Below are 13,700 nucleotides of genomic sequence, written 5' to 3'. Positions count from 1 at the left end.
AATTCAGTAGATGTAGACATTTAGTATAACAGCTGATATTCAAGAAGATTTCAGAGACTTTTGAGGGGAAAATGGGGTTAAATCCTAGCTCCATTTTTTGTCTGAGGGATTTTGACATCCTTGGTTTCATCCTTCTCTCTCTTTCCTCTGCCACTGCTCCAAGAACAACAGCTAGTTACTGGGATTATGACATCAGAGATGATTAGGTGATACAATTTAAGGACAGGAGTTCTCAGACAAATAAGATCGTTTAAGACTGTTCAACATCACCAGGCTAGAGGTTAGCATTTAAAAAAAAAAAAAAACACAAAAAACCATGGGACTTTATTGCATATGTATAGCTCACTGTATTTTCAATGACTGCATCCACACCAGAATTGGCAGAGATCTGGCAGAGCCTTTCAGTAGAAATTCATTCAAGTGGAAAATTATGGTGCATAGTATTACAACAGAAGAATTGCCCTGTAAAGTTAATTCATAGCAAGTGTAGAGAAGAAAGTAAGCAAGTTAATCATCTTATACAACCTGAAGACTTGCCATAATTTTAACTTTCCCCAGTTTAAACTAGCAAGTCTAATAAATTTATTAAAATATTTTCCAGTACATGATATGCAGCAAAAATTCAATGTAGTCAATGGTAAACAAATCCACCTCAACTAAATCTTGTTATTTTGTGGCAACCGGCATGAAACAGACTATCAAAAGTGTAGTTTAAAGATTAACTCAAATTTTCTAAATATTTCAGCATCCTTGCACTAGCCTAGACGTCAGTTTAATCAACTGTCTCATGTACAAATCAGAAACATGACAAAGCACTAAATTACACTACGGCGTGTATCTGTTATTGTGTTAATCTACATATGTATTGGTACAGCTGTTCTGTAAAAGCGTCTGAAGAAAATTTTTCTGTAACTCTTGCTCTTCCAGCTGCTCCCATTGTATTCTTTAAGGCAGGGTCTCTCACAAATTTTTCCATGGCCTCAGAAAATTGTGTTGGAAGAGGATCACACAAAAATCCTGTAAAATTATTTATAACAGATTCCAAAGGACCACCTGAATTAACTGCTATAACTGGACATCTCATATACATAGCCTCCAAAGGAACTATGCCAAAGTGTTCATTGCTTGGCGTATAAAGCACACACACACAGTTATTGAAAAGAGAGATTTTTTGTTCATCTGAAAAAGACCTCACAAAAGTGACTTGCTTGCTAATATTAAGCTTGGTTGCAATAGTCTTCAGCTCTTCATAATGTTCCACGTTTTCCAAAACCCTTTCATCATAACCACCAGCCAAAACTAGATGAACTTCATTCCACTCTTGAGCATCGAGCCTGCCACGAAGATCATGTAAAGCTTCCAGAGCTAATGCTAGGTTTTTTTTCCTTTCAAATCTATTGATTGAAAGAAACAAATATTTTTTCCCCTGGGGAATTATACTAGCTATATCTGCAGGAACAATTGTTTCAAAGGTACTGACATTCAACGAAGGGTATAGGACGTCTGGTTTAATCTGATTTAAGGATTTAAATGTATTCTTGAAGACATTAGCTGTAAAATTGCTGTTGACAACAATGCAATCTGCCATGCCAGTAGTATACTCTTCCAACCAGTCAAGTGGAGCTCTATAGATGCGTTTAAGAAAAGATTCTCTCTCGGTCAGAAGCTGATCAGGAAAGTGACAGTAAAACAAAACCTTCTTAGGAGTTCTGGCCAGCCTGAGGACTGGGATACAAGCAGACACCTGGATAAACCGAGAGGTGGGGGTGAGAGTAAGAGGCAGCACTGTTTATTCAGTCCCAGTTTCTACAATAAGATCTATCCTGGAGCGACACTTGTGGATTCAAAACTAAAGCGCTCCGCGTGAGGAAGCAGCGGCGCGGACTGGAACGACCCGGTGCTTACTCTCACTCGCGGCCTTCCGCAAGGGGCGGGGGGGGGGGGGGAGGTGTGTGTGTGGGGGGGGGTTCAGATGCTGCTGGCAAACCGCCACTCGGCGGGCTTCCCTTCTCGGTCCAGGGAGAGGTGACCCGAAGGGCAGGCGCCTGGCGGTCTCCCCCTGCCCGTGACCAGCGAAACACGTGGCTGTGCGACTCGCAGCCCCACCCGTGCGGTCCGCACCCGGGCTCAGGGCCCGTGCCCAGCGAGGGGAGGCAGCGCCCTGCCGGCTCAGGGCCCACCTGACGCCCCCTCCCTTCGGTTCCCGGCTGCGAACCGAGCTGTGACCGCGCCGCCCCTCCCCGCCACGGCCGTTACGGGCGCGCGGCCCCGGCAGCTCCTCGCGCTGGGCCAGAGCACGTGCTGCTGGCCCCGCCCCCGCACCTGGTCGCACACGAACACGTCCATCTCCTCCCCGCTCAGCAGCAGCACGTAGAGCGCCACGTAGGCCATGCGCAGCGCGGCGCAGAGCGCGTGGCCCCGCCCGAAGAGGCTGCGAGGCAGCCAATCCCCCACGCTCCGCACCGGCAGGCCGCGCGTCTCCGAGAAGCAGCGCGCGGGGTCGTAGTGCGCGGTCCAGATCTGCACGCGGCAGCCGCGCGCCCGCAGCGCCAGCGCCGCGTCCACCACTAGCCGCTCGGCGCCGCCCAGGCCCAGGTCCGGGTGCAGGAACAGCACGGACGGGCCCGAGCCCGGGCCCCCTGCCATGCTGGCGCCTGCACCCGCCAGAGAGGAGGCGGAGCCCGCTTCTTTTGAGCGAAGAAGTGATTCCGGGACCTGGGCTAGTCCACGTGTCACTGCAGAGAGCGCATGCGCAGCTCCGCCCTCTCGCTGTGCTGCCTGCTTGGGACACATCAGCCTTCGTCCCCGCATAGGTGGCCTGGTGCTGCCTGGTTCCTTAGTCCGCGCGTCCTGTGGTGTCTCCGTTTCAGGCGGGGTTCGGGCACAGGAGGGGGACAGGACTCTGGCGGCTGGAGCCCTGAGCTCGGTTCGCTGCTCTGGAAACTGTCTCCTGAGAGGCGGCTGGAGTCAGGCAGTGTCCTAGTCCACCGCGGGGCCTTGGGAGGCCCAGGAGGCGAGCGGTCCTAGGGGCGGGTCAGCTAGACCTGGGGTATCTGCAGCAGCCGCAGCGAATTTTGGAGACGGGAGAGTTCTGAGGCCCGCGCGCGCTTCCTTGAACCCAGAGTCGCTGCCATGGTGAGAGCGCGAGGCCCCGATCCCCCCTCCGCGCCCTGGCTCGCGCTGGTCCCGTCTCACGCGCTGTCTCTTTCTCTCCGCAGCCCGGCCCCAGCCCCAGCGGCACCAACGTCGGCGCCTCTGGCCGCTCCCCCAGCAAAGCGGTGGCGCCTCGAGCTGCGGGATCCACCGTCCGGCAAAGGTACCGGCGGGGGCGGACCCCGAGGTCGGGGCTCGGTAAAGCCTGGCTGCGCCGCCCGGCCTCGACCCGATGGAGACACCGGTCGCGACAACGCTCGATAGCGCCGCCTCCTGCCCCCCCCCCCCCTCCGACCCCCGAGGCTGACACTTGAGCTGGGGGAGCCTCGATGGGCGTCGTTGCCCCTGGTGCCAGCTGGGAGCGGGCGGCTGGGGGAGGGTGTCAGGCAACTTCTCTCTATGTCTGTGGCTAATGGCACTGAACCGAGCCTGGCAGCGCCCTGTGGCCCGGGCCCAGCGCTGAGCACGGTCACTTCGGGCCAAAGTCTGAGACCAGCACCAGGAAGAGATTGTGTGTGGGGGGGGTTCTTCTTGACTTCTAGGAAAGGTTGGTGGTTCTCAGCTGATCGCTAATGCAGGTCAGGTTGTGATTCCCTTGTTCTTCCCTCCAAGGAAAAACGCCAGCTGTGGGACTAGGAGCGCAGGCCGCACTACCTCAGCAGGCACTGGTGGCATGTGGAGATTCTACACAGAGGACTCCCCTGGGCTCAAAGTGTAAGTCCCAAAAGCAGCAAGAGGGTGACAGTGTTGTTTTAAATCTATATACAGTAGTCCAGGCTCCCCGAGTCATTTGATCTGGCCTGCACATTATGCATGAAAATATGGGGGAACCACAATTGCTTAGATAAATCAGAAAGAATGCCTTGAGGAGACCTGGTTATAAAAATATAAAAGATCAATCTTGTAGGTAGATGTTTAAGTTAATACAGTACAGTCAAGATGATTACTTGAATTGTTTTTCTTTAAGGTCCCAAACCTGCAGACGTGCACGTGCTTTTCTTGAATACTATGAACGGTTCTAAGAAATCAAGAGAGGTTACTCACAGTAGTAAGGCACATGCATATGTGGTTGTAGGCTTCGGACCTAAGGCTTCATTATCTACAGTTTTTCTGGGTTTTTTTAATGCCAATAAAAACACCATTGCAGAAATACCAAAAAACATTACACATCAATACGTACCGTTTGCAGTCATACACGCAGTCAGAAGCAACTCACTGCTAATGAGGTCCACTGGACACGGTAACTTCATTAATCACACGTCTTGAGTTAAACATAATGAAGTGACGAACATTTTAAGAGACACTGATGTTATAAGGCTAACCTTTTCAGCCTTAGCTCACACCTATGTCACAGGTTTGTTTTAATGCTTCAACCCTGTATTTCCTTGGTCTTCTGTTGTAGGGATGAAGAAAGCCAGGTGCTCTCAATCAGTCCCTTTGCCCATTACACCATATCTTCAGCACGCAGTTTCTTAGATACCTTAAGTTGGTAATCGAAGTGGTAGGTGCTGCAGCTGGCTGTAAAAGAAAGAGCTTCCTGAGCAAGCAGCAAAAGCAATATAAAATAAAATGGCCATTCTGATAGAGCTATTAAAATACCATCCCATTCGCAAACCATTTTCTCCTATACACTTAGGCCTGTAGATTTCTCACTTCTGCAAGTGTTCCTGACACTCTTGGAGATATCCTCGTCCCTTCCAAAAAAGTGATAGATCCCACCCTCATCCAGGCTTGGGTGACGGACAAATACAGTCAAGAAATAGAGAGAAACAGCCTCTTTCCTTGTCACATGGAAACTTGAGGCAGGAATAGCATGTTATTTACCAGGTAAAATCATGGTTCTTAACACCCAGGGAGAAACTAGTTAGTCCCAGTTTAAGGCCTTTTAAAAACTGTTTCATTAATGCACACCACAGTACACTTTGTTTTAGTTACATATTCAAATTGTGGTTACATGAGGCAATAGACTCAGAGATTAATTTAGAATTGTTCAGATAAAAATAAAACTGCAGAGGGCATAACATATAATTATAATACTGAATATTGCACAGTTTGGTTCAGTGTCTTCTCAAGGAAGTTACACATGTCAGCTCATTTCAGTTTTCACTGTTATGTAACCAAAAGTCAAAAACATTTGATTAGATGAAAATGCAGAGTTTCAGGTTTGAAGCATTAAGCAATCAGAAGCATGCATAGTTGCAGACAACTGGTTGAAGTCCACTTGGGCATGTAGCATTCTGTAGCCGGAGACCAACTTTAGTTGTGGCTAGACCAAGCCTATTCTCCAGATTTGAATGGATGTATCCAGCATTTGAAAAGATTCGTTCTGTACTTGCTGGATGTTGAAATTGCACCACCAATTCTATTAAGTCAGATAGAATATCAGTATTCTTCAGATTTTCCCCACCATATGACAGGAGAAACTTTCTCCTTGATAGCAGATGAAAATATTGTGGGGGGTGTGTGTGTGTTTTTGGATACAGAGCTACTTCTACTTTAAATGCAAGTGTATATATATGGCAGAAAGTTGAGATGATTTTTTTGCTGAGTAATCACTGCCTTGCAATTTCTTCTTAAAATGACAATTCCTTTCTTGCATATTTTACATGAAGGAGGTCGGCCAACATGTGTACATGAATACTTGCTTCATGAAATTTTTGTGTACTTTTGCTTGATATGGTGCAAGATCTTCATTTATCATTAGGTTCAACCATACTTTGCATGCAACAGCAATTGTTGATGTGTCCCTTTTTGAAGTGTCAAGTGCCACAACAGCTGGTTTCAATTGATTGATCAAGTTCTTTGTTTCCCGGAAAGCCCTTTGATTATCAATTATACTGACCACTATCTTCAAGTTCTTCCTCAAGACCGCTCACAATCCTGAGATAATGTAACTGATTTTTAATATAGGTTTCCATACATGTTTGAGTGTTCCATCGTATGTCACCACAGATTTGGGGTTTTACAGATCCTTGGTATTCTTTTAACCAGGCTGACGGTGATTACAAAAATACTTTTGTAAATCTACAACGTTTCATCAAAGCACTTGGGATAAGGTCTTGTCCAAGTAGATTTAGCCAACGTGATGCTCATTAATATATAACCAAACTGTTGTTGTCTTGTTCCAAATCACTTCTTATACTTTCCATCTTTTTTTCATCTTGCATTAGTGTAACTTTTTTCCATAAAAAGAAAAGGAGTACTTGTGGCACCTTAGAGACTCACAAATTTATTTGAGCATAAGCTTTCATGAAGTGGGCTGTAGCCCCACAAAAGCTTATACTCAAATAAATGTGTTAGTTTCTAAGGTGCCACAAGTACTCCTTTTCTTTTTGCGGATACAGACTAACACGGCTGCTATTCTGAAACCTGTTTTTTTCCATGTAATTTGTTACTTCCACTCTCGTGCTATCAGTGTCTAACAGTTCACCTGCTACCTGCTTTTTGTAGCCTGACCATAGGCAGCTGATCATTTTTTGAAAAGTTTGATGCTTAATAACTAGGGCCCTACTAAATTCACTGTCCATTTTGGTCAATTTCATGGTGATAAGATTTTAAAAATTGTAAAATATCAGATTTAAATATCTGAAATCATGAAGTTCATGGTGTTGTAATTGGAAAAGGAGTTGTGGGAGGATCACAAGTTTATTGTGGGGGGGTTGCAGTACTGCTATCCTTACGTCAGTGCTCCTGCTAGCAGCGCCTTTGGAGCTGGGCAGCTGGAGAACGGCAGTGGCTGGCTGGGAGCCCAGCTCTGAAGACAGAGCTGCCGCCAGCAGCAACGCAGAAGTAAGGATAGCATGGTATGGTATTGCCTCCCGTTTGTCTGTGCTGTTGCTGGCGGCGGCTCTGCCTTCAGACCTGGGCTCCTGGCCAACAGCCAGTCTCCCAGATTAAGAAGTTTTTGTTTCAAACAATAGCATACCTCTTTTGAGGCTCTTTTTTATTTTGTTTTGTTTTCCTTATTTTTAAATTAAACAGACCACATTACTGCAAAACTATTATCAAATTGCTAAATGTTTTTCAGTAATATTCATTAGTATATTCTAATAAAAATTTTTTCCTCAGTTTCCTGGTTTAAGCTTTTATTTATCAGCACTCTGTCCTAAACTAGTTTTTCCCAGGAAATTGCCAACCCTGAAGGAAGGAACTATCTGTTCCAATCTCATCAAAATGACACAAACCTTTATCCAGAAGGAAAAATTCTTCTTTTCTCTATGCATGTTTCTGACCTCCACAGACAATTTTAGTAAATATATGAATCTGATGTCTGAGCCAGGAATTTGTCAGCATGTGGTGGTGACAGTATTTAGGTCTAAGGGAGACTGGTCAAAACAGCCACTACAAAGAAAATCACTGGTGAACTTTTGATGTCTCACCTTTCTAAGTGTTAGTGGTCACTACCCAATAACATAAGCTCTTCTCCAGTATACACAGGTTAGTGCTGTCCCCTTCTCTGTCTCAGTTATGACCTGCAACATCCGAATTTCATCAACTCCTGCCCTGCATTCTCTGCTAGTCACCAGTTCAGCAGACAAACTTCAAGGCCCTGTTTCTGAGGGGCTTATCCCTTTCACTCTGGTTGTGAGTGTTACCAAAAAGCAATGGGCTAAAGTTGAAAATGTCTTGGCTATTAAGGGAATTGGTGGTGGTGGTGGTGGTGGTGGTGGGGGGGGGGGGATATGTTTTAATGGGAAGGATAGTCAGAGCAAAATAGTTCGCTTGAGACCTGTTGCCCTCCTTCTGTGGCACTCTGAATCTGATCACTGTGAGAATGTCAAGACTATGTAATAGAAATCTTGAGCAGAATGGTTTGGTTTGATAAAACTAGATTGTATAGAAAATCAAAGTTGACTTCAAATTTATTGACTGCAGGGAACTCTAGATATGGAGTCACTGCTGTGGTTATTTAACATTGTTACTCTTATTAAGGGAATTCATCCGGCTAGGCAGAAAAAATGTTGACCTTAATGAGGGTGAGAAGCATGTGTGTGTTGGTGGGGAGAATGGTTGATCTCCTAGGTTCCAGCAAGGACCTTCCATGGGATTGGAGGAAGTGTAATTGAAAATGTAATGATTTGTCAGTACTGAGTAGTTCATTTTGGGGTTTTTTTTATAATCAGTTCTGTAAAATCTCTAAACTATAGAAACAGGCTTTTTGGTCTCTTTGTAGCTAATGTTCCTGTGTGTTACCATCGTGGCATAATGTAATTTATGTAGCAGATGTTTACTAAATTTCTGAAGTACAATTTTTCTTTACTGAAGTTTAGTACTCCTTAATAGTGATGATAATTAGTAAGGTACCAAGTTCTTCCATGAAGACTAATGCACTTGAGAGTCTTTGGTTTTGCATATGTTTATGAAGAGACAGAGCTTATGTAAGATCTGTGTCACATGCAAATTCATAAAGAGGGAACCCATAACAAAACTGTCTGCTTTAAGGAGGCCCATTTTGCCTGTCACTATATGCTGATGTATTTGCACCAAAGTAAGATTAAAAAAATAAAATGCTGGTATAAAAAAACTTAAGTCTTCACACCAAGATGTCAATATGGCAAAGTTCTTTCCCACCAGAAGATTTTAATAATCTTAACTCAAATTTATTGCATGTTTCACATACGTTTACACAAAATCCTTTATAAATGACCATGGGTCTGTCTTACACTCTTTTTGGTTATTGTGTTGTTGAGAGAGGGTTTTTTTTTTTTTCACGTACCCATTTACCAGTAGGAGCAGCTGTTTTCGATCAGTTTTGTAAATCTTCCTGATTGTGAACTTACATTGAGGCAAACCAAATGGGCTCTTAGAAAAACAAACAAGTATTTCATGTGTTATTGATCCTGAGAATATAATAAGTCTAAAATGAAATAAAAAGTTCTGTTGAGGCCATAGACAATTGGAGATCAGCTTTAGAGAAAATAGTCTGATTGTCATCACAAATGTGGAAGATCCAATTTGTCCTAACTGAAATATGGTAGATAAATTATAATTGTTCACTGAATAGATCACCTGTTGTACTTTTGGAAAGGATGAGAAATAGGAATGGTCTGAAGATGATTTGTATTTTAATAAGGGTGAGAATGATTTATTGATTCAAGTGGCAAGTCAGATATATTTTGGAGTGGGTGGGGAGTTCCTCTTAATTTTTGTTTTTTGTTTGTTTTTTATGATTGTGGAAGATCCTAGAGCTTCATTAATTTTATGTATTCATATTTATACTTTTGGGGTCTGGAACTATATTGTGAAGATGGTGGAAATGATGGATTAGCTAAGAGTTGCCTATGGAATTGCACTGTGGAATTGCAAACTAAAATATATTGCATATTTACACTTAGTTTGATTGCTAAATACATCTACGTATCTATATCCAGTTGGATAAAATTCAAGATTCTGCACAAAAAGCCAAATTGGGCTATGCATAGTAGATAGCAATTATGATTTAAAATAGTTTGTGAGATGAGGATGTTCAAAAGCCTGTGAATCAGAAAATTGCATGAGGAGTTGAAAAACCTTGAAGACAGTAACATGAAGGAGATCAGTTGCTTCAGTTTCATTTTTACATTATGTTCAAATAAGATCTGCTTGATCATAAAAACTCCATAGCATGAATCATACTTTTGGAAATCTGGTGCTGCCTCTAATGAAGGGAGATCAAGTACAGTGTTATGAGTAGAGCTGTCAATTAATCACAGTTAACTCACACGATTTAACTAAAAAAAAATTAACTGATTAAAAAAAAATTAATCGTGATTAATTCCACTGTTAAATAATAGAATACCAATTGAAATTTAATACGTATTTTTGGATAGTTTTTCTACATTTTCAAATATATTGTATTCTGTGCTGTAATAGAAATCAAAGTGTACAGTGCTCACTTTGTTTTTATTACAAATATTTCCACTGTAAAAATGATAAAAGAAATAGTATTTTTCAGTTCACCTCATACAAGTAGCATAGTGCAATCTCTCTCGTGAAAGTGTAACTTACAAATGTAGATTTTTGTTGTTACATAACTGCGCCCAAAAACAAAACAGTGTAAAACTTTAGAGCCTACAAGTCCACTCAGTCCTCCTCCTTGTTCAGCCAATCGCTAAGACAAACACATTTGTTCACGGGAGGTACTGCTGACTGCTTCTTATTTACAATGTCACCTGAAAGTGAGAACAGGTGTTTGAATGGCACTTTTGCAGCCGGCGTTACAAGGTATTTATGTGCCAGATGTAAAAATTTTATTAAAGCTAATTTAAAAAAATATATATAATACATAGGTTGGGAAAAGAGTGTCTGTATATCTGGGCATAGTGATTAGATTATCCACAAATACAAAGTTTGTTTTCAAATATCATATGATACATAGAGTACATAATCCGCAATAACTCAAATTTAGGTGAATAGATTTAACAATACAGTTCAGATATTAGAATCTGAATACTTGGGTACATCATTCATGAAAACTTGTACAGAGATTTGGTTGTGGGAAGCAAATTATCAGTAAGTGGAGATTGAGAATTAGGTGAATTAAAATATACTCTTGTTTTTTACAGTGCAAATATTTGTAATCATAAATATAAAGTGAGCACTGTACACTTTGTATTGTCGTGTAATTGAAATCAATATATTTGAAAATATAGAAAACACCCAAAAATATTTAAATAAATGGTATTTATTATTGTTTAACAGCGCAATTAATAATACGATTAATCGTGATTAATTTTTTTAATTGCTTGACAGCCGTAGTTATGAGATGCACAGTAAGAAAATGGTGTTTTTATTGTAATGGAACGCTCACGTTAATTTGCTTGGGATCCCCTTCAGACTAGTCACAGCATAGATCAGCTAGTTTAACACAGTCTAAAATTGAAAGTGTGAGAAGTTTTCCAAACAATAATACCCTAATTATAATTTCTTAAAAATAGAATTAGTGAGCATAAAAGATTCCAACACGAAGTTCAGATTGGGAGTTTTAGATAAGGATTTATAATGGACAGAGCTTCCACTTGTGATTTTTTTCAGTGTCACTTGCAGTAAATTTAATCAAACTGAAACTGGTGTAACTATAAAAGCCTACTTGAAAAATGATTGTATCTGTTGCCTCGCTGCATTTAAAATTCTGTTCACTTCTTAAAAACTGGAGAGTTGGCTGTAAATTACTTCCCAAGCTAAAATATTCTAATTTTGAACCTAAGTTTGACTAGCTGCTAGGGGACTCTATTGTTTCTTGTGCTCTATTTGTGTACAAGTATGCTCAGGTCACTAACTCAGTAGCAGACCCACCAGAATGTGAGGCGGAAACATGAATTGAAAAATGTGGAGATAAAGTTTACGATCAGAGTATTAAGATCCTGATTTCAACAAGTGATTAGCAGTGAATGACTAAATACTCCCTGTAATAGTTATAGTACAAATGGAAGCATCCATATTCTTTCAGCAATTCAAAACTGAGGTATCAAAATTAAATCTTAGATTTCCAACTTAATGTGGCAGATACGAATTCTGAGAAAATGGTTCGTATTTCTGTTAATCTTAAAGGGTTAACTTGTACTACTAAAAGCTGCATTCCAGTAATGTTTGTATTAAAACTTTTGCAATAGATAACAAAATAATCCCCATCACTAATTTGGTGAGGGGCGTGGAGTGGGAAGTCTGTGTATTTACTGAGTAATTTATTTGGCTGGTTCTACCTAACCTTCAGAACAAGATGTCTTTATGTATCGTTGAGATTTAACTGACTTTTTTTCTTTCTTTCTAGTGGTCCTGTTCCAGTTTTGGTTATGAGTCTCCTCTTTATTGCTTCTGTATTTATGTTGCATATCTGGGGCAAGTACACTCGCTCATAGACTCCTCTGCATCCATATGTCTGTCAATTTAAAGCATACATCTTGGACCAAAAGTATGGAGGATTTTGTTTGCTCATGGAGAGAGAATATTTGGAAAGCTTCCTGTTTGGCTATTGAGGAGTCCCTTGTCACTTTTATTTGGTATTAGTGTTGAATGAACTGTTAAATTTTTCTGTTTGTGCTGGTTTTGAAGTCTTTCTGTCACAGGTCATTGTGTGTTTGCCTGTACACTTAAAAATTACAGGTCTTGCAATAAAATTTGTATACATAAATTGAAGCAATGCATTCTCTATTCCTCTTCTCCTCCCCACCCCCCAACACAGCACTGTCATGAAGTATTATAAAGAGCTCTCTGAATAGTTTTGAGTAAACAGTGGTATAACAATAGTTCAAAATGGAATTTTGAATACTGTACAATATAGGTAGAAAATAAAATATTACATCAGAGAATTGTTTTTGGAACAAAATTTGTGAGACATGAAAATAGTTGAAATAACATATGCTAATGCACTTGGTCATAAAAACGTAGTGTGGTACATGTGCTGGTAGATTGCTCCACCTCTTTGATCTGGCATTCCACAGCAAAGACCATGTAATCAGCCAGCTTTGGATCACAGAAAAACCTTTTCCCATTCTCTCTCTCTCTTTCTCCCCCGCCCCCCACTTCCCTCAGTGCATATATATCTGTGCTACAATTAGAATTGCTTATATTGCACACTGTAAACTCTTGAGTGAGGACTGGTTCATTTATCTGTTTCCCTCAATATTGGGTAGAATGACTTTTAGCTCACTTGCTCTTTTTTCACTTCCCTAGCCAGGTGCACTTAAAACTATTGTGCAAGAGAGGCTAAATGCATGCTTTTTGGCTTCTTGGATATGTAGCCCTGAGTAAAAGAGCTGTCTTTGGGTAGTAGGCTACAGCAGCATCATAGACTCATCAATTTTAAGGTCAGAAGGGACCATAATGATCATCTAGTCTGACCTCCTCCTACACATTGCAGGCCACAGAATCTCACCCTCCCATCCTTTTTCTCTCTTTGAATACTCTTGGTATTGAGGCTGATAACTATTTGAAAGTCATACTACCACAGAGAGAGGGCAAATATCTCCTTTTTCTCTGACAAAACATCTGGCAACTTAATTACACATGCATTTCTATTCATTAGGATTGGAGTACAAAAACAGTTAGACAGTCCCTGTGCTGGGGAGTTCACACTTGTAGCTGTTTACTGAATTCACTTTAAATAAAACAATGTGGTATTACACCACCATGGGTTTGGCTCTGGTGGCTACAGTTTCAAGCTTAACAGAACGAAAGTCACCTCTGCTACTTGCTTTAGATTTAGAGCCTCCAGGAACACATAAAGACCAAGGGTGCAGTGACCGCACAAACATTTCCAAGTACAAGGTCTAGTCTGTTTTACAAGTTTTATTAAAGTTATGATTACCCAAGCATATAGAAATCCTCTAAAGACCTATGCACAAGGTACAAATATAGTCATACTCACATCCTTAATGATATTCAGAGGGTCTGATAGATGCCTTGCCAATTGATCATCAGTAGAGGGATGAGTCCTGCTGGAGTTTTCCCTTAGGGAGCTCATTTTACCCAATTTGGGAGCCCTCTTTTATCTTGTGATATTGACTACACATCCACTCTGCGCATGTGCGTGAAGGAGTCCACCCTGTTTCCTTATTTGCAGTGTCCCC

General features: G+C 41.7%; 2 protein-coding genes across 2 annotated transcripts; one reads left to right on the top strand and one right to left on the bottom strand.

The window, feature by feature from the left end:
• Nucleotides 1-309: 309 nt before the first annotated feature.
• On the bottom strand, nucleotides 310-2,811 carry ALG2 (ALG2 alpha-1,3/1,6-mannosyltransferase; the record flags this gene model as incomplete). The annotated part of the gene is made up of 2 exons (XM_084618154.1): nucleotides 310-1,744; nucleotides 2,323-2,811. 2 exons carry the CDS (start codon nucleotides 2,809-2,811, stop codon nucleotides 842-844), a joined length of 1,392 nt encoding a protein of 463 aa, XP_084474280.1. The 3' UTR covers nucleotides 310-841.
• A 164-nt stretch (nucleotides 2,812-2,975) lies between these two features.
• On the top strand, nucleotides 2,976-12,267 carry SEC61B (SEC61 translocon subunit beta). The gene is made up of 4 exons (XM_084618155.1): nucleotides 2,976-3,135; nucleotides 3,219-3,316; nucleotides 3,766-3,867; nucleotides 11,903-12,267. The coding sequence occupies exons 1-4, from the start codon at nucleotides 3,133-3,135 to the stop codon at nucleotides 11,988-11,990; spliced, it is 291 nt and encodes a 96-aa protein (XP_084474281.1). The 5' UTR covers nucleotides 2,976-3,132; the 3' UTR covers nucleotides 11,991-12,267.
• Nucleotides 12,268-13,700: the final 1,433 nt, after the last annotated feature.

The sequence above is a fragment of the Lepidochelys olivacea genome (assembly GCF_965140295.1).
Source record: "Lepidochelys olivacea isolate rLepOli2 genome assembly, chromosome: 2".
Lineage (NCBI taxonomy): Eukaryota > Metazoa > Chordata > Testudines > Cheloniidae > Lepidochelys > Lepidochelys olivacea.
The sequence above is the reverse complement of the archived record's forward strand: the minus strand, read 5'-3'. Positions and strand labels throughout refer to the sequence as shown.

Bases quoted from the DNA above. Each gene is read 5' to 3' on its own strand.
- SEC61B (XM_084618155.1), top strand. The intron at 3,317-3,765 runs GTACCGGCGGGG...CTTCCCTCCAAG, and splicing joins GGATCCACCGTCCGGCAAAG to GAAAAACGCCAGCTGTGGGA. The intron at 3,868-11,902 runs GTAAGTCCCAAA...CTTTCTTTCTAG, and splicing joins GACTCCCCTGGGCTCAAAGT to TGGTCCTGTTCCAGTTTTGG.